Source organism: Aspergillus versicolor (genome assembly GCF_001890125.1).
Source record: "Aspergillus versicolor CBS 583.65 unplaced genomic scaffold ASPVEscaffold_4, whole genome shotgun sequence".
In the NCBI taxonomy this organism is placed as follows: Eukaryota; Fungi; Ascomycota; class Eurotiomycetes; order Eurotiales; family Aspergillaceae; genus Aspergillus; species Aspergillus versicolor.
The window spans coordinates 2458131-2481742 of record NW_024467527.1 but is presented as its reverse complement, the minus strand read 5'-3'; the positions used below and the strand labels follow the sequence as shown (position 1 = coordinate 2481742).

At 49.9% G+C, this 23612-nt stretch overlaps 11 protein-coding genes across 11 annotated transcripts; 5 read left to right on the top strand and 6 right to left on the bottom strand.

Annotated features, from left to right (window-relative positions):
* The first annotated feature begins 156 nt into the window (after positions 1-156).
* ASPVEDRAFT_168134 (uncharacterized protein) lies at positions 157-2097 on the top strand. Its single transcript, XM_040808674.1, has 4 exons — positions 157-854; positions 900-1413; positions 1459-1592; positions 1637-2097. The coding sequence occupies exons 1-4, from the start codon at positions 346-348 to the stop codon at positions 2022-2024; spliced, it is 1545 nt and encodes a 514-aa protein (XP_040667732.1). The 5' UTR covers positions 157-345; the 3' UTR covers positions 2025-2097.
* A 221-nt stretch (positions 2098-2318) lies between these two features.
* ASPVEDRAFT_192318 (uncharacterized protein) lies at positions 2319-4300 on the top strand (the record flags this gene model as incomplete). The annotated part of the gene is made up of 5 exons (XM_040809112.1): positions 2319-2594; positions 2644-2750; positions 2796-3006; positions 3052-3958; positions 4010-4300. The coding sequence occupies 5 exons, from the start codon at positions 2319-2321 to the stop codon at positions 4255-4257; spliced, it is 1749 nt and encodes a 582-aa protein (XP_040667731.1). The 3' UTR covers positions 4258-4300.
* A 274-nt stretch (positions 4301-4574) lies between these two features.
* Positions 4575-6588, top strand: ASPVEDRAFT_150706 (Zn(II)2Cys6 transcription factor; the record flags this gene model as incomplete). Its single annotated transcript, XM_040808249.1, has 3 exons — positions 4575-5347; positions 5403-5621; positions 5676-6588. The coding sequence occupies 3 exons, from the start codon at positions 4575-4577 to the stop codon at positions 6586-6588; spliced, it is 1905 nt and encodes a 634-aa protein (XP_040667730.1).
* On the bottom strand, positions 6548-8107 carry ASPVEDRAFT_887496 (uncharacterized protein). Its single transcript, XM_040818400.1, has 2 exons — positions 7867-8107; positions 6548-7820 (listed from the first exon to the last, which is right to left on the bottom strand). The coding sequence occupies exons 1-2, from the start codon at positions 8099-8101 to the stop codon at positions 6649-6651; spliced, it is 1407 nt and encodes a 468-aa protein (XP_040667729.1). The 5' UTR covers positions 8102-8107; the 3' UTR covers positions 6548-6648.
* Positions 8108-8559: 452 nt separating this feature from the next.
* Positions 8560-9654, bottom strand: ASPVEDRAFT_52780 (phytanoyl-CoA dioxygenase family protein; the record flags this gene model as incomplete). Its single annotated transcript, XM_040814699.1, has 3 exons — positions 8560-8772; positions 8820-9458; positions 9508-9654. The coding sequence occupies 3 exons, from the start codon at positions 9652-9654 to the stop codon at positions 8560-8562; spliced, it is 999 nt and encodes a 332-aa protein (XP_040667728.1).
* Positions 9655-10974: 1320 nt separating this feature from the next.
* On the bottom strand, positions 10975-12438 carry ASPVEDRAFT_41497 (uncharacterized protein). The gene has a single exon (XM_040812358.1). The coding sequence runs from the start codon at positions 12394-12396 to the stop codon at positions 11380-11382; it is 1017 nt and encodes a 338-aa protein (XP_040667727.1). The 5' UTR covers positions 12397-12438; the 3' UTR covers positions 10975-11379.
* Positions 12439-14981: 2543 nt separating this feature from the next.
* On the top strand, positions 14982-15342 carry ASPVEDRAFT_83485 (uncharacterized protein; the record flags this gene model as incomplete). The annotated part of the gene is made up of 2 exons (XM_040817400.1): positions 14982-15182; positions 15238-15342. The coding sequence occupies 2 exons, from the start codon at positions 14982-14984 to the stop codon at positions 15340-15342; spliced, it is 306 nt and encodes a 101-aa protein (XP_040667726.1).
* A 1103-nt stretch (positions 15343-16445) lies between these two features.
* ASPVEDRAFT_52779 (cytochrome b5 reductase family protein) lies at positions 16446-17505 on the top strand (the record flags this gene model as incomplete). Its single annotated transcript, XM_040814698.1, has 3 exons — positions 16446-16590; positions 16658-17289; positions 17356-17505. 3 exons carry the CDS (start codon positions 16446-16448, stop codon positions 17503-17505), a joined length of 927 nt encoding a protein of 308 aa, XP_040667725.1.
* A 790-nt stretch (positions 17506-18295) lies between these two features.
* ASPVEDRAFT_71927 (uncharacterized protein) lies at positions 18296-19492 on the bottom strand (the record flags this gene model as incomplete). Its single annotated transcript, XM_040816143.1, has 3 exons — positions 18296-18426; positions 18493-19280; positions 19342-19492. The coding sequence occupies 3 exons, from the start codon at positions 19490-19492 to the stop codon at positions 18397-18399; spliced, it is 969 nt and encodes a 322-aa protein (XP_040667724.1). The 3' UTR covers positions 18296-18396.
* A 540-nt stretch (positions 19493-20032) lies between these two features.
* On the bottom strand, positions 20033-20344 carry ASPVEDRAFT_28587 (uncharacterized protein; the record flags this gene model as incomplete). Its single annotated transcript, XM_040810133.1, has 1 exon — positions 20033-20344. One exon carries the CDS (start codon positions 20342-20344, stop codon positions 20033-20035), a length of 312 nt encoding a protein of 103 aa, XP_040667723.1.
* A 1631-nt stretch (positions 20345-21975) lies between these two features.
* On the bottom strand, positions 21976-23502 carry ASPVEDRAFT_150703 (uncharacterized protein; the record flags this gene model as incomplete). The annotated part of the gene is made up of 1 exon (XM_040808248.1): positions 21976-23502. The coding sequence occupies one exon, from the start codon at positions 23500-23502 to the stop codon at positions 21976-21978; it is 1527 nt and encodes a 508-aa protein (XP_040667722.1).
* Positions 23503-23612: the final 110 nt, after the last annotated feature.

Sequence of the window (23612 nt, the reverse complement as noted above, 5' to 3'; positions counted from 1 at the left end):
CTCAACCGAATATTAAATAAACTAAATCTAATTGGGTTTACGGCATATTAAAACTAAGTCTCATTGGGTTTAAACTCCGCGGAATACTCCAACTCCGCGTCACTAAATCCCCAGAATGACTCGCGCTGTATTAATTTGTTCCTGGGGAACCCAACAGCATCAGCCTCCAGAAACCTTTATACGCACTATCACTAACTTCACTCCTTTTCCTGCCAGTATGGAGTGTAATAATGGATCTCGGTGAGCAGGAAATGGCTCCAGGTGGCCTTATAAAGAGCGGACAAAGTCCTCCATTTGAAATTTTAATTCTTCAACCTCATTTACTGGTCGTGAAGGACTATTGAGATGCGCCTTTCACTTCTTTCAGTGTTTGCCATTGCTGGCTACCAGGCCAGTGCCCTGTCTAGTCTACGCGTTGACACAACCTCTGGTAGAGCTTACGGGCTTGTCAACGGTTCAGCTCCAGATGTTGCTCAATTCCTCGGAATACCGTATGGAGAGGCTCCTGTAGGCGAGCTGCGCTTTCGCCCTCCCCAGAGGAAACGGCGTGCAAGGGTTATTGATGCCACCAAGCCAGCCGGTCTGTGCCCCCAGTATCATGAGGGCAAGGCGAACTATCCCTCCGTTTACACCTACGACGCGCCGTGGTTGCAACCATGGGGAAACTGGACTGAAGACTGTCTTAACCTCAATATCTGGACCCCGTATGACCTGAACTCGAGAACGGCAGAGCCCCTACCTGTCATCATTTGGATCTTCGGAGGCGGATTCTACGAAGGAGGCCTGGATACTCTAGCCATGGATCCATCGCAGTGGATACAACGGTCCCAGTCGCATATAGTTGTTGCTATAAAGTAAGCCATTCTTCGTCCACAACCTGCCATTAGCTAACTGAAAAGCGCACGCGTGAACATATTCGGATTCCCTAACAGCAGAGGCCTGTACGAAGAAGGCTCTAATCTGAATGTCGGCCTCCTCGATCAACGATCTGCCGTGGAATGGGTCCGCGACAATATCGAGGCCTTTGGTGGCGACCCATCGAGAATGGTTCTCTGGGGTCAGAGCAGTGGTTCTGCCAGCACAGACTACTACAACTACGCGTATCCGAAGGACCCTATTGTGGGTGGGTTTATCCAGCACTCTGGGAGTGTATTCGCAACGGGCGAGAGCAAAGACGCCCAGATGCTGAATTTCTCGACTGTTGCGCAGAATGTCGGCTGTCCGGATCTATCAGCCAAGGATGAGCTGCGTTGTATGCAATTCAATGCCAGCGCCGCCGATATCATTGACTTCTGGCAGCAGTATAATCTCGAGCACTCGGATGCGCAGTTGTCCTTCACAACTATAGTGGATGGCGTCACGAAATTCCCAGACTACACCGAGCGAGCCAACGCTGGAAATTACTCGAAGCTGGTAAGTTACGCCCCCAGCTCTGTGGAAAATACTAATTTATTTCAGCCAGTGATATCCGGCACAAACTACAACGAGATGGCATCCCTTATAGACTGGCCAGGCAAGGCAGGGCCTAACCTGACAGAGCTCCATATTGAAACACTTGGCCACCAGCAATGCCCAGCTACCTACAACTCGCGGTGCGTATACTCCGTCATCCTATACACCTGTCTAATCCATACAGAATTCGCTTTGAAACAAACTCCACCACGTTCCGCTATCTCAACAACGCCTCTTTCCCGAATATTTCGCCCCGGCCATGGGAAGGCGCCTACCACACGTCAGAGCTGCCTCTGCTGTTCGGAACGTTTACACAGTATGGAAGCTCGCCGCCATCGAAGCTCGAATACAATACTTCGGCAAGATGGCAGGATCTCTATGCGGCCTTTGCACGCGACCCAGTTGGTGCTCTACCTGCAGCTGGCTGGCCTGCGTGGACACCCACGGGGAAGGTCTTGATGTGGAATCCAAAGGACAATAATGGGACGACTGTTGCGGTGTCCCGGCTTATTGATGCGGAAGAGGTTGCTACGCCTTGTAATGATATTACCTGGAGCATTCAGACACCGTAAGCAGTCGTCTCCTGGCATCATACATATACCATTTATGTATCATATATTCACAGCGAGTATAGTAAAGTCCTACTGTTATATTTTATACCAAGTCCATCTTAATCAAAATTGTTTCTATGCGATCCCCAGAATGCGGGGAACCCCAGGGGCGAAGGATCGTGGAGACACCAGATGCAGCGGGCGTGTGTTTAGCCAGAGACAGCTGCTGCTAAACGTTGAGCCGGACGCAGTTCAAATAGAGCTCCGGCTCCAAGTCCATCTCAAACTGCTTTGTATCCCTAATATTTAGGCATCATGGCTCAACTTCGTATCCTCCAGGTGCTGTGGCCAGCCCTAATCTGCAGCTTGTTTATAATAGTCCAAGCCAAACAACCGCCACAAGCAACTGTTGAGAATGGAACATACGCTGGCATTCATAACAGCCACTATAACGTGGATTACTTCCTGGGAATTCCCTTCGCTCAGCCACCGGTTGGGGATCTGCGATTAGCACCACCAGCACCACTGAATCAGTCCTTTTCTGTTGTGCGCAATGCCACAAAGATGCAGCCTGCCTGTGTTCAGTTCTTGGTATGCTGATATATTGTGAATGCCAACGGATGGTAGACTGACTCAACAGGCGGCAACCATCGATCGTCCGGTATCTGAGGACTGTCTGACTCTCAATGTCTATAGACCGTCTGGCTACGAGAACCAGACCCTTCCAGTTCTTGTTTGGATCTACGGGTAATTCACCCTTACAACCATAGCAGCAAGATCTAACCGTTGCAGTGGGGGCTACGTCCAAGGGAGCAATAGCGACCCAAGGTACAACCTTACATTCATCGTGAACAATTCAGTCCGGATGAACAAGCCCATCATCGCCGTGGCCCTCAACTATCGCCTGAATGGATTTGGCTTCATGGGAGGTCCTGTCATCAGGGAGCAAGGCCTTGCAAACCTCGGACTGCGCGACCAACGCCTCGCTCTGCAGTGGATCCAGGTACGTACGGTGGGAATATTATGAAGCGCCGCTCACTGTGTCCAGGAGAACATCCATTCCTTTGGTGGCGATCGTACAAAGGTCACCATCTGGGGCCAGTCTGCCGGAGCAGGGAGCGTGGGATCCCAGCTGCTGGCATACGGAGGACGCGACGACTCGCTATTCCGCGCTGCAATTGCAGACAGTGGCGGTCCCTTGGGATTCCAAGGGCCATCCAGCGATGCACAATTGGACTCGTGGAACGCGGTCTTACGCCTTACTGGATGTTCGGGCTCTTCTGATCCCTTGTCCTGCTTGCGGGGAGTCAGTTCGACCAACTTCACCTCTGCAGTCAATGCCTCCGGAGCCAGATTCGGACCATTCTATGATGGTGACTTTCTGCAAACATACAGCTCCGCACAGCTATCAAAAGGGCAGTTTGTCAAGGTGCCGTTGCTGACCGGCAGTAACACGGACGAGGGAACCGGATTTGCAGGAGACTCGCCCTATATCGGAGCCTTACCAGAGACTTCATATCCCAACGAAACATCGTTCCTCGCCGTTGTCAATGGTTCAATCGTAGATTCCTCACCTACAGCACTGGCAGTCATTTCAGCTCTGTATCCTAACATCCCAGCTATCAACGTCCCCCACACCCACCACGGCCCTTTGAACTCAACATTTGGATCTCATTACGGCCGCGTTGCGACATTTTCAGGAGACAACTCCATCCACCGAGGCCGTCGAATGGCCTCCCAGATGTGGACAAAATACAATACCCCGGTATATTCTTACCTCTTCGACCAGTGGCCGATCGGCGGACTCCCCAATACAACAGGCACCACGCATTTTACCGAAGTCCCCCTCATCCACGACAACGAGGTTGGGAATGGCTTCGAGGCACCGTGGTATCCGGCCGGCAGCGAATTCGCAGGGATGGATCAGGACTTTTACTCCCTAGCGCGGCTTATGAGTATGTGTTTTGTTTGGAAAAGTCCGCGTTAAGAATGCTAATTACTTCCAGGCCGCATGTGGATTTCCTTTGTGCATGATCTCGACCCGAATGAGCACGGTGTTAGTGAGTACAACAGTCATCCAATTCCTAGGTGGACCCCATATGCAAATAATGAGAGGGATGCGTTGGATGGCTATGGTGTGAATCTGCGGTTCCTCTCGACGCTCCCAGGACTGGCAGAGCTGCAACCGGATACCTGGCGGGCGGAGGCGATTCAGTATCTGAACGAGAACTCATATGCTCTTTTTGGCGTTTAGTATTCAGGGGGGACATAGCTAGGTAGAATAATATGAGATTCCCCAGTATTCCAGTCTCCACATTCCAAGACATGAATATTTGCATTTCCCCGGATAATCACTCTACCTGTGCTTAACCGGGGAAATGCTTTGCCAAATTGCAGTGGAGTGCGGGGATTGTACGATCGAACAAATAAAGGCTAGAGTCAGACTATTGGAGTGCTAGGCTTCTTCCCCATTTGGCAGTCCGGGGCTTCTCCAACTCGGCTTGCTGCTTGGGGAAAGACTTTCGTTCCCCGTTATTTCGCTGTTTCTGAATATTCTCACTGTGTACAGACATGGAGGCCGAGCACAGCCCGCTGAGAATCGTCCCCTACCACAGCCCCTCCCATGCAAATCCAAGGGGGCGGTCATCATGGAAACGCCCTCGCCAGTCAAGAGGCAGCAGGGGGTCGACAGGCAGTACGACGAAGATACGGACGGCCTGTACTGCCTGTCGCGAGAAGAAGACGAGATGCTCTGGACACAAGCCGTGCGTGCGCTGCCAGCAGCAGGGCCAGGCCTGCCAGTATATGTCGACTGCCTCAAACTCGGACGATGATCCTCGCATGCCTCAACCGGCCATATCCAGGCACTTGTCACCCTCTCGCCACTCAGAGGCACCCAATTCATCTATTCCAGAGCCACAGACACATTCTCCAGCGCAACATAATCCCACGCTAGAAGAGCCACCCCAGGAGGACCAGTATGGCCATTACCACGGAAGTGCCTCGGGCTTCGCCTTTCTGCAGTCCGTCAAAGACCGACTCGCCAGTCTACCTTCAATGTCACTCGACTTCTCTGATTATCCCCTTGCGGTGCCGGGCAAGCGGCCAGGGATTCTGCCTCCCAAGGCCATTGCGGATACTATAATGCGAGACTACTTCGACTTTGGGCTGACTACTTCGCGCTTTGTCCACGAACCAACGTTGCGCATGGCATACGAGAGACTATATAGCACTCAAGGAGACGACAGCCTGACCCAGGACGAGATCGCACTGGTTTATATGGTTTTGGCCATGGGGTCGCATTACTCGCAGACCAACAACACGTTCTGTGGGTTCTCTGCAAGGTACGTTCCAGACATTAAGTGGACAGGTCTTTCAAATAGAGACTAAGGTGTATAGTCTGCAGTTCTTCGATATGGCCCGGCAGGAGATCGAGAGGGAGTCGACCAAGGTCACCCTCAGCTCCCTGCAAACCCGGCTCCTGATGATCCATTACCTGCTGAACCATTCAAGGATGCACGATGCCTGGTCCTCGTTTGGCATCATCGTTCGACAGGCCCAGGCATTGGGATTGCACCGTCTGTCGACAGGCCGGCCGAGCAACTATGTCGACCACGAGTACCGCAAACGTGTTTTCTGGACTATTTAAATCTACGATCGCATCTTGAGCAGCATATTCGGTCGCCCGTGCGCTCTTCATGACGACGACATTGACCAGGAAGAATGCGCCTTGGTGAACGATGACGACGTCTCCATATCCGAATGTCGAGTGCACGACTCGGCGGACACCTCCTTCTGCACAGCTGCAGCTCTGATTCACTACGCCAGGCTGGCTCAGATCCTAGGAATGGTGCTACGCGAATTCTACAGCCCCAGAAGACGGAATCACAGCCTGTACAGCCTACAGGCCGCGGCGTTGGATCTCCAGGGACGCCTTCTATCCTGGCAGCGAAGCCTCCCAGCATACCTGAACTATCTCTCTCTTCCCCCACCCGCCATGTCGACCATGATCCAACGGCAGATGTGCACACTGAAACTCACCTTCGCCCATACAAGCCTCCTTTTGTACCGCCCGTTCATGCTTTACTCCATCCGAGCCAACGCGCAGATTCCACATGACCTCGAAGTCTGGTTCAGGAAATGCGGCGATCTCTCCGTCGAGGCAGCCAACCTCGTAGTCGCCGAGTGTCAGTACCTCTACGAACGCGGTCTATTCTCTCGCGTGTTCTGGTTCGTGAACTATGCCCAGTTCGCGGCAATCGGGACTCTGTACATGCACTCCTGTCTGGGGCCAGACCCGCGCAATGTCCGAGAAGTGGCCGACAACGCCCTCGCCCAGTTTCCAGTTGGCGTCGAAGGAGACCTCATCGGCCAGCGGTATCTGGAGATTCTCAAGGAGCTACAGGAACTCACCCTCGGATTCAGTCTACTCGACGTGGGGCCTAATTCCGCACTGCTAGAGAGCATACCAAAGGAGCTATCCATATTTGACGACCTATTAATGAATTACGGTGATCCATGGGGGACAGGTCTTGGCCCGTGGACGAATACGGATAACGATGAACTGCCGCAGCTTGAGTCGTAGACTATATAATCTTCAAACGCCATCTCCATACATCTCCTGGTAGCCTAGTAACAGACCACCTCATACCAAGTAGCGATATCCACTTGCCAACTGCGCGGGGGTCGGACCACTCCTGCCGGTCGATTCTCCCCGATCCAGCTTACGGTTCTGTCGGATCAGATAGATGCGATTCACAGTCGCCATAAGGATCGCAAGCACAGCAGCGGCAAGATTCACCGCAAACGCCGCAAGATACCGCGGCGCCCCGTTGTAAAGATACGGAGTCCACACATTCGTCGTGTTGCAAATAGAGATAATAATGGCAATGGCGGATGCTCGCTTTGGGGCCCGCTGGCTGAGTGTCCCTGACATCCAAGAGTACAGTACGGTAGTAGCTGCATAGAAGGAGGATGGCATAAGCATCATGGCTGTATAGCGCGCGGCTGTATCCAGCGTTGCCACAGCAATGACATTCGCGATAATAGTCACTCCGAGCGGCAGGACGATGTGGTAATAACGTCCTCCCGTTCGGTCTGAGTTGTACCCTGTAGCCATCATGGCGATACAGCAGAGGATGAAGGGCGGGGCACTCAGGGCATAGGTGACAGTGCGTGAATAGCCCAACGTCGCAACGACAGGCTGGAACAGATTCGTGACACCGGCCGATATGAAGACCGGGTATAGAGTCACGAGGAGCAGCCATGTTTTGATATCGCGGAGAGCAAGAACGAGGCCCTGCATTGCGGTGATTTCATTGCGGTCGTCCTGCTGGCCTTGGTCCTTCTGGTAGTTCCAGGTGATCCACTCTCGCTCCAGCTCTGTCATTCTTGGGACACCTTTCAGAGAGTTGGGGAGTATGAGCGCAAATACGAGAGCAAGGCCAATGGTGAGCACTCCTTCGACAAGAAACAGCCATCTCCAGCCAGCCATTCCATGGTCCCCATCCAGCTTCAGGATCCCGATAGCAAATAGTCCCCCAATGGCGTTTCCGAGCTGCGATCCGGAGTAGAATAGAGCGGCACGGAAGGCGTACTGCTTGCGGTTGTAGAACATGGAGAGATAATAGAGCGAGCCGGGGAAGAAGACTGCCTCGACAAATCCAACCATGAATCTAGCGACCATCAAGCCTGCGAAACTGTGGACGGCCGCTTGGGCAGCTGAAATAACACCCCAGACTCCCATCGCTCCGCAGATATACACGGCAGGCCATTTCAGCTTGCCGAGTATCATGTTGGACGGGACCTGCATTATAACTGCGGCTGTCAGTCTCGAACACAAAATAGAATTATGGTCACATACTGTATCCCGCATATAGAATGGAGATGCAGCTCTGGAATTCTGTCTCCGAAAGACCCAAGTCCTGCTGGATATTGGCAAGCTTCGCAGCAGCGATGTTGTTCCTGTCCAGGTAGTTTAGGATGTACATCAGCATCAGAGGCGGGAAGACCACAATGTCCATTTTAAGGGTTGCCCTGCGGCCGAGTTTCTTGTACTCTTCTTCGGAGAGCCCTCGTAGACTATGGGGCATCTGCATTTCAACGGATACCCCTTTTGCGGGGGCATCTGCGATGTCTTCGCAGTGCGAGGGAGTTTCGCGATTGTCGTGCTTCTCGTCCATGGCAATAAGGGAGTGCAATGAATATCAGGGGATAGAGAGTGAATCTGGGGCATATTTAAGGATATGGTGTAGATTAGAGCGTAATATAAATATGCTACGGAGCCCCGATCCCCGGACTTCCTGTTCAGGAGTATATGTGGGGTAGGACACTATGCTGTAGTAGGTATCAACACAACTCCGGTTCTCCATTTATTGCAAGGGGCTTACTATCTAGAGCGCGGTTGGCAGAGCGCTGAGTCACTAGAAATTGCCAATAAGGGCACTCTCCTCTATAATGACATAATGGTTACAAGGAGAATGGATTGGAAAATTGACATATGAGTAACTACAGCAATGCATCTACATCTGATTTATAGTCTCTCCATCGACGACTATCATGCAGCTGGCTTCCTATTGATCTTGCGTGCCAGGTTAGAGTCGTCGTCACTGAACGCCGTGACAGTCCATCTTCCATCGTAAGGTTTGGACTTATCCACAAACCGGAGGTCTGTCGATACCCTGATGCGTCCTGTCTTGGATTCATTAATGGCGCCAGCATGGACCATAAAGGGGTTGTGAAGGACAACATCTCCTGCTTCGTATGCACCCTGTATGCCGTTAGCGACGCCCAGAAAAGCGTCATTAGAGCACCTACCACTAGCCAGTCGCGTCCCCAGTATTTGCCAAATTTAGACAAATTCCTGTCTAACCATCCGCCTGCGTTCATATTCTTGTTAACAGCCGATATCTTGTCCGCGTCACTTAGAGTCTCGTTCTGTCGCGAAAAGTCCTCTTCATATTTACGGCCGATATCCTGCGAGCCGTTGAGATAGATCAAACCCCCTCCTTCGACCTCAATATTTCCTATGGGCACCCACACCGTGATACTGGTAGGCGGCGCAGCCCTCAGAAAGATCTGATCGTAGTGAACAGGCGTCGATTCAGCGCCAGGAACAGCACACCGCAGCAGCGAGCGAGGCAAACACCACGAGTCTTGGAACCCGCAGAGCTTAGATGCGAATGCCTCGATGTCTTTTGCGATCACATCCTTAAATTGCATGTAAAATGGCGCGACGTGGCTTGCGATAGCGTTGTCCACGAACGGGCCCTCGTCCTTCAACCCTATCGCCAGCCGAGTTCCCCCAGGCAGAACATAGTTCCTCCAGTCGTTCCCTGAAAATATACCCTCCTCCGGATCTGTATTTGGCTTCAGCATCTCGCAGCCTCGGTTCATGAAGCTGAAGTAGTCTTTTCGGAATTGGTTGACAACTTTGCGGCTAATAAGGCCTTTGATCTGGATTCAATGAGCGGGGTCACCATAGAAATTTGATATGATATCTTACCCATAATACACCATCTTCCTCGTATCTCTTCCTTAACTCTTCGATTGGAGTATCCGGAGCGAACGCCGGGAGTGGCTTCACATTTTCCAACTGCCCGCCGTACGCACGCAAGTTGACTGACGGTGTTTCAGTGACTGTGTTAGACATTTATAAAGCTGATTGCACTCTCGCAGTAAATCTCAATGAACGATAAAAATGCTTGACTTTCCTTGGTTTGGACTGATTTATTCGCCTTATAATACTAGCAAAAAATGAGAGGTGCCTCTGGCCGCGGGCTTTCACATTTCCCAAATAGGAAATACTGTGTTGTTCCCCGGGCCTAGCCATCTCGGAGTCGACACTCCCCGGGTGCGATTGAGCATTGTCATCAATTCTGATTACAGAAGTGTCACTATTGATTATTTACGCGCATTTTTATCATCCATACCCTCGCTCTGGCTGCTCTCATAATGGGTGGGAGGTGCTACGGCTGACAATTGCCCAATTCAGACAACGCCGTTGTTGACCTGGATATTTGTACGTCCACAAAGAACCCCCAACAGATTTCACAAGAAAGAGCAATGCTGGCAATATGCAGTTTCTCATGCTCTGCAGCAACCACACAGAGTACGGCTTCAACAGCTCCTTCCCTAGCATTGTGAAAGCGATGACCCTGAGTTCGGATACCGTGACAGTTGTCCTAACCGCACCTCCCCTACCTCTTCGGTGCCGTAGATTCATTCCTGGTAGCTTAATTCGGGAATATCTGGAGTTTATATTTCTTTTAGGAGCAAGATGAGCCACGATATATTCTGGCGAGGAGTGTTACTTTAGATACTATTTGAGAGTTCCAGGCCTGTTTCCGCTTTCGACGCATCAGGAACCAAACCAGGAAAATGATGAGAGCCCGTCTAGCACATCCGCCGACGACACCACCAGCAATGGCGCCCTTGTTGATAGGCGTTGGTTAGGCAGTGCCTGCCCAGAAATATCACAGTCAGCTCTTCATTCTCGCAGCTAAACACAGGGTATGTATTTCATTACATGAATCTCACCATATAAAACTAGATATATAATATTATTTTCTTTTTCTGTCTAGAATCCTGTTAGTACAGGCAATGCCTGTTATACTACTCCTACTATATACCAGGCCTCTAGCGCGGTAGATACTTGATATACTTAAAAAGTAGAAGAAATTACTCTTAGTCTTATAGAAATCTTAAGTCTTATTATTTATATAATAAGAGTCTTCTATAAGAAATTCCTTGCACCCTGTCTCTCTTAAATAACAGGTATTATACTCTCTACAGTATATACTTTTAAGGCAGCAGTTATACTAGTTATTCCAGGGATTCCTATATATTTCCTGATCTATACTACACGTGCTGCTTTTCTAGAGTATATATCTAGCAGGCAGGATATAGACCCTGTTATCTATATCTTATTAAAAATTAATGAGAGGCCGGTAGCTTCCAGAAGAGAATACTACTCCAAAGTAACTTGTTATTGGTATATTGTTTTTAATTATTAATAGGGTTAATGTGTCTGATAACTGAAATAGCCATTCGATAGGGCTACCGTATAAGTTCTGTTGTTCTGCCAGGGCATCAAAGGAATTTAATAACAATCACTAATCAGCTTGTAAAAATAGATATACTTCACCTATACAGTTTCCAGTCCCAGCATGGATAAGACAGGAATGCATACAGCTAAACTTAGGTCATTCCCAACACCGCCTAGTGGACGCAAGTGTTATCCTTCGCTAATCCGCAAGACAAGGGCTGGGACCGGTTGGTGGCCGCAAATTGCGTGTCAATATGTGCGGTGCGAACTTGTATCAACATCAATAACTGGAACTTCGGTGCGTATACCGCATATGAGTTGCTTAACCTCTTATGTGCCGAGGGTGATCTTGTATTCTTCGACAGATCGAGCCAATTGCTCCACGGGCATCACCATCGATAACTCACCGGCCTCCAACAGTGCGATATCTCCATGGCGGATGTGATCATTACCAATCTCCGTCGGGGTGATCGCCCCCCGGAGTACATCCTGGATAAACCTTTGTGTCCGCTGCAGCAGGGGGATAGCATCTATGCCAGCAGTTTTGTGACCACTGGCTGCGATCCACGGTCTTTCGCCATCGGGAACCGAGTGGTCACCGGTGAGAATCCGCTCAACCTTCTTCAGCGAGTTGCAGTGCCGGGCCACATCACTACCGTGTGCGTAGAAAAGGTATCCAGACTCATAGGCTGAGTCGCCCAAGAAAACGACTCGCTCCATGTGGTCGAGGATAACAATACTGTCGAGAGAATGACCAGGCACCGTCACGACCTGAAGACCCAGATCGACCGCGCAACCATTGGTAGGATGGACCCATTGAATACGCTCACCGTCCATTAGCAAGCGTAACGGCGTGGGGAACATCGGTGGAGGCAAATTCAGCTCCGCATGTAGCGAGTACTGGTGGAGGTGACCCGGGGCGATGATGTCTGACTGGAGGGCGCTGCTTACGGCCGTAACCGTCGTCGCTGCGTCGCCAAAGTTGACCAGGCGACCGATATGATCGTAGTGACAGTGTGAAAGCAGGATTAGGTACGGCAATTGACCACCAGGGTTGAGTGGCTCGCCATTGTTCTCCGGAACCGGGACATTTTCCAGGAATTGCCGCAGTGACGATACCTGCTGCGAATCGGCCTCATGAGGGGCATTGCAGCCAGTGTCAATGATGACAATCACGTCCGGGTAGAGCTTGATGTATATGAACGGATGTTCGTCAAAGGAATCGTGCTCGACAAGTCGAAAGATATTTCCTGTCAGTTGGTGCGGCTCAAAGGTGGCCGAACCGGCCCGGCTTTGACGCGGGAGAGCTGGAGCTTGCCGGTGACTAGGATGGGAAGACCGACACATGGCGGTTGGTTGGCACAAGGATGTTCCGTCTTGATGTCGTCGTTTACGTAGGTTATAACTGCATGACGACCGCGGCTAAGAGGAGGCAACCGTGCGCTTCGGACAATGAGCCCCTCCATCTCGGACCGGCATCCGCGTAACCGTCAGTTAGGGATCTTAGCGCTGACACAACGAGATCCAGGGCTCCATATTTATGACGATATGCTGGAGAGAATATAGGATTCAGAGCGGAAAGGTATTTAAAGATGTGTGTTTAAAATTGAGTTGCTATGTCTATACCTGTTTTAATAGTGGCTTGCATGCTTAAGAAGGGGTATTCAAATGTGCAAATATATTTTCCAGCCTGCCCTGGGTTTAACGTTGCGTAGTTATTACCCAGATAATCACTTGAAATAAGAGCTCCACCGGTACAGCTACTTAATAAAGCGTTATTAATTCATTACGTCTTATATTCTTTAATAGGTGCATGCCTTCTGTAGAAATATTTGGTGGAATTGCGGGGGATTGAACGTTCATTTGTTACAAGAAGCAGTACTCCAATTCGGGTATTTTCTCTATCCACCGCCCCGTTCGGGACATATTAGAGACGAATGGTTGGTTGGCTAAACTCGGATTGGCGAGGGCTCCACGACTGAGTCTGAGAATGGCCGCTGTAACCGACAAACAGACCCTCCAGTCCAGTCCAACAGAGAGCCAGTCAAACTACTTGCAGATGGACTAGGTCGCGGCCGTTGCGTCGGTTCTAAAGAGACATTACGCACCAGGTGCGGTGGTGGGCATGTCTATTTACCCGGGCACGGTGGCACGCGTCTTTCATATCTTTGTGGAGAGCACATTCAAACTTCTGGCTACAGAAGCGAAAGACAGTCAGAATCAGCAAAGATAAGGTTTCGCGACGGTAAGTGGCAGTAGTATCCCACAAGAGGTCTCTACTTGTAAACTCGATTCTTAAGATACTTAACAGGAATGTGGCTGGTCAACCAGTCTAAGACGCTTTAATATACCGAGGATATCTACTCAGTTAACTTGTTACCTGATAACTGGTTACTGGGCCTGCTCTACCTGACACGCAGTATTCTTATATATAGTAATACCCTGAACCTCAGCACCCTGTATATTAATCTCAAGGTGTACTTTAACAGTGTAATCTCCCTGGACTTCTAGTACTGGCTGGATGCCTAGAGATATGGTCCTAACTTTAAGCTATTTCCTGATAGCAAGCGCCCAAAGCTAATAGAGTAGTAAGTAGGTATTGCCAGGCCAGAGCAAGACACCATATTAAAGTCAGGCGCGCTGAGTGTGATTGTCAGCCCAGACCAGCACAACTTCTCGATTCGCTTCCGCGCCTCGGACGACCATGACCGCGAAGTCACCAGTCTTAACCCTAAATCTTATAGAGTAGACCATAATAAAATACTTAATAGAAAAAATAGTACTAGATATCCTCTATTATAAAAAATATTATAATCTAATAGATTATAGTCCAGGGAGATAGAAAAGAAATTAATATTAATAGACCACAGAACTGGGCTATTAGATAGGAAAGCCTAGAAGAGCCGTTACTACTCAGTCAGGCCTGAGGGGCAAATGTCAAGTAGAATACCACGCGGTCGAGAGCAGGAACATACCAGATTTAAGGAGCTTAGAAGCATAAACTTGGCGCAATTCCATTACTCATGTAATAAAGGTACTTTGCTCTGAAGCAGAATGTTAGTTTCGATGGCGGCTGGAAATGGGTTGATTTCGGCTAGTGCCAGGTGTTAGGCTTGCTACTTACACTTTGAATCTTGTATCTGTTGAAGAAACCCAAGCTACTAATAAAGACCTATAGAAGAGAGCAGCTGAAGTAGAATAACTTGTGGATGATGAAGGACATGATACCGGTGGCCAGGATATTATTCTGCATCTATATATACCATGTAACCTATAATTTCTCTGCCACGCTCAGGTGGGCATTGAATTTGGTGATATCCTGATATTGGCCCCAATAGGTGCCGGGGGGCAGCACGGTAGAATTCCTAGTGGAAAAAGGGTCAGTATGCGACAAATTCCACAAAAGAGTATAATTCAACCACCCAGAGGGGTTGCAAAAAAGCGGAGGGGAAGCAGACAAGACCCCAGCATACGAAGTAGCCTGTCCTGAGAGCTCGACCGAGAGGGAAATTCTATTTCCCACCGGTGATGACGATAGTTTCCCTCTTCGAATTGCCGCGGCGGTTGCGGCGGTTCCAGTGGTTAATCTGGGCCTTGCTTTGCTGCTGAAGGCGGGAAAGATTTCTGACACAAAAACTGCAAAAGTGACTCATAGATACTGTAAGAGTTGGTGATCTAGACGTTCAATCTATGGAGTTCCAGATTTATATCTTGGATTTCTGTCGCAAATCTAGGAGCAGGATTCTTGCTCGAGACCCCAACCTCAGGATATTTAACCTCTTCCTGTAAAGCGATCATTCGTCTTTGCCGTTACACATATCCCCTGCCCTTGAATTATACTGTGATCCTTTTGTCGACACTTGAAACTTGCAAACATAGCTTTAACCGCATTCTCCTCGCCACCAGGCCCCGTGGGCCGTCTCTTCACCGAAATGGGAATCTCCCATGCAGCAATTGTTCCAGCTTCGGCTAAGATAGTCGTTACCTCGGGGGAGCCAGGACTAGATCTTAAGACCGGTCAATTGGTGACGGAATCTCTTGAAGCACAATTCCGTGCCGCATTTGACACCGTTGACGTCGTGCTAAAGAATGCTGGTGTGACCAACGGCCTTCGTGGTGCATACAAATTCACTGTACTACTTCTCGATATGCAAAGGGATGAGGCGCTTCTGATGAGAATCTGGAAAGAACGCTGCCCCGGTCATACTCCGGTTTTTTATGGCCTTTGGAGTGAAGGAGCTCGCGATGGAGGGAATGAAGGTGGAGATTCGTGCGGAAGCCGTCATGGAATGAATTCGGACTGCCATATTCAATAACCGCCAAATGGTCTGTACACACCCGGCCATCATTCACGTCGATTGGTGATTCCACTGTTTCATGTGTTTGAAATCTTGTTCAGGGTTCAACAGTTGTATGATCATTGTGGATGTGAGACCTCAACTGCACCTTGCCTCAAAAAGAGTTTTTTTATCAGGTCATACATTCTGATACATGAGTTATACTGTATATTGCATGATTCATTGTACATACGTTCTGAAACTTTGGATCTGGGGAAAATGTGATTTCACCAGGTATCTAGTGTTTAACCATTAACTCCATCGGTTAGACTTAATCCTTCCAATAGTCATTCCTATCTCGTCTGAGCTCCATATCTATCTTGTGGTCGTAAATCTGCAAACCATCTACTGCTGAAATCATATCACGAGGTATTATTTGTAGTCTCTTTCATCTTGTCATTTGGGTTGTATATCATGTAAGTACATACACATACAATGATTCTTGCTCGATCCATTTTGACCACATTCCCCCGACTATTCAAAGAGAAATCTTCCATAACATCCCCCACGGGAGTTTGAACATGCTAAAGTGTCCGCATGCTTTGCAACTCGAGCTGATCCTTAAACAAAGATCCCCGAAGCGCTGCTGCGGATCCCTGGCAAGGCCATCTATCAAGATGTGTTGGACAGAATCATCAATCAGAGCCCCAGATTCTAGTTCTGGTAACCACCACCCCCGACGTCGCTGACAGATGTGGTTCGTGGTGGAGCCTTTTTCGGCCTTGCTGGTAGCAAAGGCGCTCTAGTCCATTGACCAGCTTAGATCGGAAGGGTTCCACTTGAGCGCGGCTAGATCGTTCCGCGCTAGTCGCTGGACAGTCGATTCAGGGAGGTTGGAGAAGTGGAAGAAACTGGGAGAGGTCTGCAATCACCAATGATGCCTCGCAGATCATACCAGTCGTGGCGCACAAAGTCCTCGTCGATCATGGCTGGTAACTGGTGGTCCAGCACGGTCAGGCTGAAAGCATACCCCTCGTTACTATAAGGAATGTGCTGCTAGAGTACCCTTGCTCTCCCTGGCCTCTTGCAGCTCGGTGTTATTACAGCTCAGTGCGAACGATGTCCGCTTTCAATGTCGGCAGCACACTCATCCCCTCGGCCCTCTTGGTCACTAGCATCTACGTCGTCAAGCCCGAACTAGGCCCTTATGCTATCGCTACGGCCGCTGCCTTGGTCTGCCTATCCTTCTTCACCGGCAGGAGCAGTGCGTATCCCCAAATTACCCTGATCGTGCGATACCGGTGTAGCTGACAGCACTCGCTAAGTTTCAGTCGCAGAGCCTCGCAAGGTTCTGAAACCGAGCGAGTTCCAGCATTTCGAACTAAAGCAGGTCAATAAAATCTCCCATAATGTCGCCATCTACCGCTTTGCCCTGCCCCGTTCCACCGATATCCTTGGTCTACCTATCGGCCAGCATATGTCGCTCGCAGCCACTATCGATGGTCAGCCCAGCGAGGTCATTCGCTCATATACCCCTATATCTTCTGATAATGAGGCTGGCTATTTTGATCTACTGGTCAAGGCTTACCCCCAGGGTAATATCTCCCGATATCTTACCACACTGAAGATCGGCCAGACTATAAAAGTCCGGGGCCCTAAGGGCTCCATGGTCTATACTCCTAATATGTGTCGCCGTATTGGTATGATTGCTGGTGGTACTGGCATTACCCCCATGCTCCAGATTATTCGGGCTATTATCCGCAACCGACCCCGTTATGGAGGCAACGATACCACCAAGCTTGATCTAATATTCGCTAATGTTAACCCGGAGGATATCCTGCTTCAGGAGAAGCTAGAGAGTCTCTCCAAGGAGGACGATGCCTTTGATATATACTATGTCCTGAACAACCCGCCCGAGAACTGGGCTGGCGGCGTCGGTTTCGTTACCCCAGAGATGATCATGGTAAGTCCCCGGACATATGATTGACTCGTGCCAATGTGAATTTAACCTCTTAACGTTTGAATACAGAAGCGCCTGCCCGCGCCCGCTGCGGACGTCAAAATCCTGCTCTGCGGACCTCCCCCCATGGTCAGCGCCATGAAGAAAGCCACCGAGTCTCTTGGCTACACCAAAGCCCGCCCTGTCAGCAAGCTCGAGGATCAGGTTTTCTGCTTCTAAATATGTGCTAAGATGGTTATCTGCAAAAGTCATTCGTTGAGATAGGCTATGAGTTTGTGATCTGTCGCGAGGGAATACTGGGGTTAAAGAATGCATGTGGTATACAACGATTAGTTAAATTTGTCTATAGAGCCTGGCAAAGCCCAGGCGTCAATGGATCAAACAATGTTTTTTTACTCTTGTTAACCAGTATATATATTGACTGAACTATGTCGAGCATGTCCGGGTTGATGTGGATATAAATCTTTAGATGGCAGGACCTGAGCATGTTTGGTCGCCCGCGAATCTCGTGCGTGCCAAGATTCTATACCCTGTTACGGTCTACTTTTAAGACAATAATTGTCTAATAAATGCTGGGAGAGACTTGGCTGTGTATAGAGCCACTATGTGTGGTGCAGAAAATAACACGAAACCCCAGCCAGAACTCTATGGTATAATGGAATGGAATTAAGTCCTGGGTCCATTTCTAATACTACAGGTATACAACTGATCATAGTAATAGTAGTCTGGTTACAGGTTCATTCTATATAGTCTATATACGAATTTATCTTGTGTTTAGAGTTTCAGCACTCCGATCAGCAGAGGGGGGGTTGCCTTAAGAATAGAGAGCACTACCAAGCTTCCGGTTTAGCACCAGTGAGTTTTTGTAAATACGCCAGTGCAAGTACAGCTTACTTTGTGATTAGATTCAGGCTTGAGCTGCGTGCTGCACTTAATCGTGGACTGGATTGGGTAGATCTGAGAAACTACTGTTCATGTTGAGCTGCCTCCATCGACTGTCTATTATTTGCACATATCCATCGCCTATTTCCCTCTTTGCTATAGCAGGCTGTCAAGGCCAGCAGACCTCCACATGTAGGCCATGAGAGATCCAGGTCTATCTAGAATGTCTTAGGCGAACATTGAAATATCGAAGCCATACTAGTGTCAGAAAGTCAGCCCAGGCCGTTCAGAGGTCGGAATAGATTGAAGTGATTGTGCACTTACATGAATAATATCATTGAAGCGTAACCCCTTATCCAATCCATTGAGATACACCATGTCACTCTCTTCAAGAGTGAAGGAGCAACACTGCAGATTCTTCGCCATCCGTTCAGGGTTTTTACTCTTTGGAATGACTGCAATACCCCTCTGTGTCGCCCACCGTAGCATCACCTGTGCCGGTGCCACATTGTGCTTTTTGCTGATCGCGATAATAGTCTCATCTTGAAGTAGCGGTACAGCATTCAGAGCTGCGCTGTTCTCAATTTCGGTAAAGGAACCTGGTCCTAGCGAGCTATATCCTGTGACTTGGATACCCTTTTTCTTTGCCAAATCCACGAGCATCGGCTGTGCGAGGTAGGGATGGTGCTCGATCTGGAGGGTTGCTGGCTTGATGCGCGCATAATGCAACAGGTCGATGATCAGCTGCGCCTGGAAGTTAGAAACGCCAATACTTCTGACGAGCGCCGCGTCAACTAGACCCTCCATTCCCTCCCATGTGTCCCGCATTGAGGCGTTGCTGAAGACGATATCACCTTTCTCATCCTCGAATTCGGGTGGATATTTAACGTCGAACGGAATGAACTTAGTAGCGACCGGGAAGTGGATAAGGTACAAGTCGAAATATTCGAGGTTCCAATCTTGGAGTGACTTCTTGTAGCCCTGCTCAACACGATGCTTTTCGTGATATGTAGCCCACAGCTTCGAGACGATGAACAGGTCCGATCTCTTGACTAGACCATCTTTGATAGCCCTGGCAACCCCATCACCGCATTCCTTTTCATTTCCGTAATCTGAAACCTTAATTAGTTGCCATGCTTCGGTAAAGGAGAGGAGAGGACTAGGAGCACACACCAGCAGCGCCGTCAAAGAGGCGATACCCAGCTTTAATGGCGTTGTAGATCGTATCGGCGCAAGTCGCATTGTCAACTTTCCAGCAGCCGAATCCGACCAGTGGCATGACATGGCCGCTACTCAGTTTCACAGTTGGACAGGTGGTAGTCATTTTGGAGGATTTGGAGACTGATTTTGAATAAGATGTTTTCTCGTTGCTCGTAGTAGGCCAGGTTAGAAGCAGCAAGACTACTGAATTTATGGTGTCTACTCCGTAGCAGGTACGGTACAGCGTGGGTCTCGCACGCCTCCAACTGGGGTGAAAACGCGCGAAACGCCATGCACCGCCCGTACCGCCCAGTGTGATGGAGATATCAATGTCTTTTTGGGGTAGTTTTACTCGTGTCAGATCTAGAGCTGCCCCAGTGAACTGATTCCATTATATTCAAGGCTTTCTGATGAATTCTTCATGGCACGAGATGGTTTTAGAAATTTGTGGATTGTATTTATGATTACAGGCGACAATAACAAGTCATAATCTTGGCCTTCAACATACGGCGAATATGGATGATGAAGATACCATCTCAAAAATCGGGCGATGTCCCAACTACCGCCCAACACACCTTATGTCTACCACCAACACACCTTATGGGTTGTACGGTTAAGCCTCACTGCAGGGCCTCTTGACCGAGACTACCAGTAGGCAACTGGCTTATGTTAATGGTATACTTATGCGGTATATGTCCATCTGCTGAGTCCAATTCCAACCCTCATAATCCCCGCTGTCATAGTTCGACCACCACTGGTGAGCCACATCACGCGCCAGCCGAACATTTCCAAAGCCACTAAAGCCGATGAGTTTCTCAAAAAGCGCAGAGACTTGTTGCCTGGTCTCGTCCTCAACGCAGGCGAAGCCAATCACGAACACAGGAAACAACAAGACTGGCGAGATCCTGGAGTCATCGATTTGACACAGATCATTGAGTCCTTGCCGGACCATTTTCTGCACCTCCGCGTTCGGCATTTTGTGTGGATATATCATCGCATACAGCCATATGAAGAGGGATGATATATATGCCGAACACGCCAAATCCTCCGGCGTACCGTCTTCGGTGAATGGAACGTTTGGCTGCCATTGTTCAAGTTGTGACCAAAGCTCGAGAGCTTCACAAATGAGGAGCCCGTCTATCTGTCTTGATTGATTAACTCTGTATTGGAAAGCAGAAAACTTGGCAACCAATTGCAAAAGTCCATCGTAGGCACCAATCAATTGAGTTGTATTTGGGCGCGCAGACAAGCTCAGGCGGGACAAAAGGTCTTGCTCGGAGTCCAAAATGGAAACCCCAGAAGGACTGGTAACGCTCGCAAGAACAAGGTGATACACAAAGAATTCCGACAGCCACTGAACCGTCGTGAGAGGATTTGCGTTTGGAGGACACGAACTAACGGGATTGTAAACTTGGAAGGGTTAGGGACGGGGATGGTGCTTACTGGATAAGTTGCCTTAAAGTATCAAATCTAATGCGCCAGCACGCATCACCGGCTCCTTCGGAGATTTCGTAGAGGAAAAGAAGAATTGTCGCGATCGTCACTGTCTCTCTATCGGCGTCAATGTCGGGGCTGGAATTTGTTGTAATTAATGCAAGCCGTGTCACTTGTTCCTTCTCTGAAGCTTCAAGACACTAATACATTTGCATGAAGTGAAATGTAGTACTTAGTATACATCCACGTGCCTGATACACAACTTCAATTCTGCGCGGCATGGGATTGATTAAGCTGTTAATCGCTCTCTTCAGTATTGCTAACCATACTACTTGGATAGTGTCTTCAATATTGCTGTAATCCTCTTGACATCTTTAGGGGGTGCTGCAGGCCTGTCTTATTCTCCACATCATCAGGCTAAAGGGTAAAGACATCTGCACCAGACTGCTTGCGGCAGTTAAAATGGCAGTTTGGAGTGCAATAATTGGGCCTGCTATCTTGAGAAAGCGAGCCCTCATCAGGTAGGCGGAGGGATTTCCGGGTTGAAGCAGGGTATTTTCAGCAACACACAGTCCCTAGATCTGGAAAGTGCCAAAGAGGCCGACGCAGGTATCGATGGGAGTAATTTTGAGGTTAGTATGGAGGTTGAAGACGGAATTTAAGAAGGTTCTCTCCTCATCTCCTGCGTCAGTAACCGGAGGGGCAGAAACCGAAATTGACAGGAGTTGGTGGACGACATCGTCCAAGAGCTTTTATAATCAGATAGCGCGGGATACGGGGGTTAATCTATTCTCATTTAATCTTTACCTGTAAAACAAGCCTTTATACTCCCCTCCGGTTCCCGACGCTGATCTGGGGTACAGGCTCGGTGTTACTACGGATTCTGATGCTGCTCCTTCAAGATTCTCCATACCTGTAAAGGTTAAGCATGGATTCCGCGGTCTTTACTCGGTACCGTAGCGTGCAAACAGGGTTGGTAGGCTGTAATATGCGAGTGGCCCCAGGTTTGGCTAAGCATAGGATCGACAATCGTGCGGCTGAGATTCTTCATGATATACACCCCCTACTCCGTTAGCCCTATTAGCGAGGAGCTCTGCCAAGCCTTGAAGGTCGAACGTTGCAGAGCGCGGAGGACTCTGGTGGAAATCTCAGACACTATATACATCGTATACACTAAATGGTACAAGCCTCGCTTGACGTATCAATGCCCTGCTTTGCCTTCCACGCCCACGTCTCGGGGGAAGTTCTTGTCTTGACAACGTCAAAGCAAGGTCCCAAGCTGCCATTAACCGGGACAAGTAGCGAACTTCCCGACGTTATCCTATTGTACTCTGTAACAGCCGAGGCACCGAGATAATCTGCCGTCACGTTTACCCAGCGCGCAGGGGTACAGGCGGAGGGAGAATCCTCACACAACTGCCGCATGTGGTGTGTCAAATCGTCGAGGCCCAGCGTGCCGTGGGACTGGTTCCGCATCGCAGCGTCAATGTTGGCCAGCTCAATCAGCCCCCGGCCGTAGGGGATCGTCTGCGCATCTCTCGAATCCCAGGCATGCTCGTACGCCTCAAAGTCTGTCGCGTTGATGTACGTATTAGCATAGTACGAGGCCAGGCGGTTGTTCATCCCCTGCACATACCGCGACGTGGAAAGCAGGTGTGCACGCCACAACAAGCGCAACGAGTAAAACTCGGCCATGCCTTCCGCCCACCGCGAGATCAAGGCGCTTGCCCCCGGCATCACAGCCCAGTTGTGGGTCATTTCGTGCGCGATCAAGAGTCGCAAACTCGTCTGCTCCGTCACATTGGTGGGGTTCCAGCCAAAGCTGAACGACCGCGTGAGAGCAGTACCCCCGCTTCCGTACTCTGGGGGTCCGTTACGTCGGACAAAGACGCGATATGGTTGGTCTGTGTGGTCCCGCCAGAAGGTGGTGCTCACGTTGAAAAAGTCGTTGACAAAATTTCCCAGATCAGTGGTGTTGAAGGAGGGCTGATCCATCCAGTACATTCCAAACTCGTTCCGTGAGTTCGTGGGAGGTGCACCAGGGGCGGGAAACCGACTCAGCCGGCCCACCGCAAAGTACGTGTAGAGGATATCGTCGCGGGTGCCACTTCTGTAGAAGGGCCCAGTGTCCTCTCCCCAGGTCCATGCCACGGTGGTTCCACCAGGGGCATCCTCGAGGTCCCAACGAAGGGAAAACTGGTAGTCCAGCGTTGTGCTTGCCACACCGGGGAGCCATGCCCAATTGGCGCCGACGATGCCTCCGCCGTTATTCTCGCCCTGCTGTCGGAGGTCAAACAGCGGCCCGATGTGCGCAGGGAAGTCCGTGTTGGGCTTGGCCGTGAATCGCACAGTGACGGGGCCTTGCGTGGCTCGAGTCGTGCGGAAGTACCGTGTAGGCTGCCCATCCGCGTCCGTCGCCTCCGATGTCAGCAGCCTGAGACTTCCCTTCCCATCCGTTGCTGTAAGGGTTTTGGTATCGTAGCGGGCTGTCGGTTTGCCGGCGAGGCTGAGAGGGATATCAACTAAGGTCTCGTTTGCCTTGGTGGCATAGTTGATTGTGTATTGGCCAGAAACGCCGGTGATGATGCCGTGAGTCACGACAGGTGCTAATGTGATGTTGACCACGCGGGACTGATCGATTGAGTGATAGGATGCAGCGGCACTAAAGGCCAGAGTAACAAGCAACAACGCGGAACGCATGGTGCAGCACTTGAAAGTTGGTCGTCAAAGTGGCGTCCCGGGTGTATTGTCTGCTTAAATGCCTTGGCACGACTGTTCAAAGCTTCTGCCTACTCTGTACTGCTAGACCA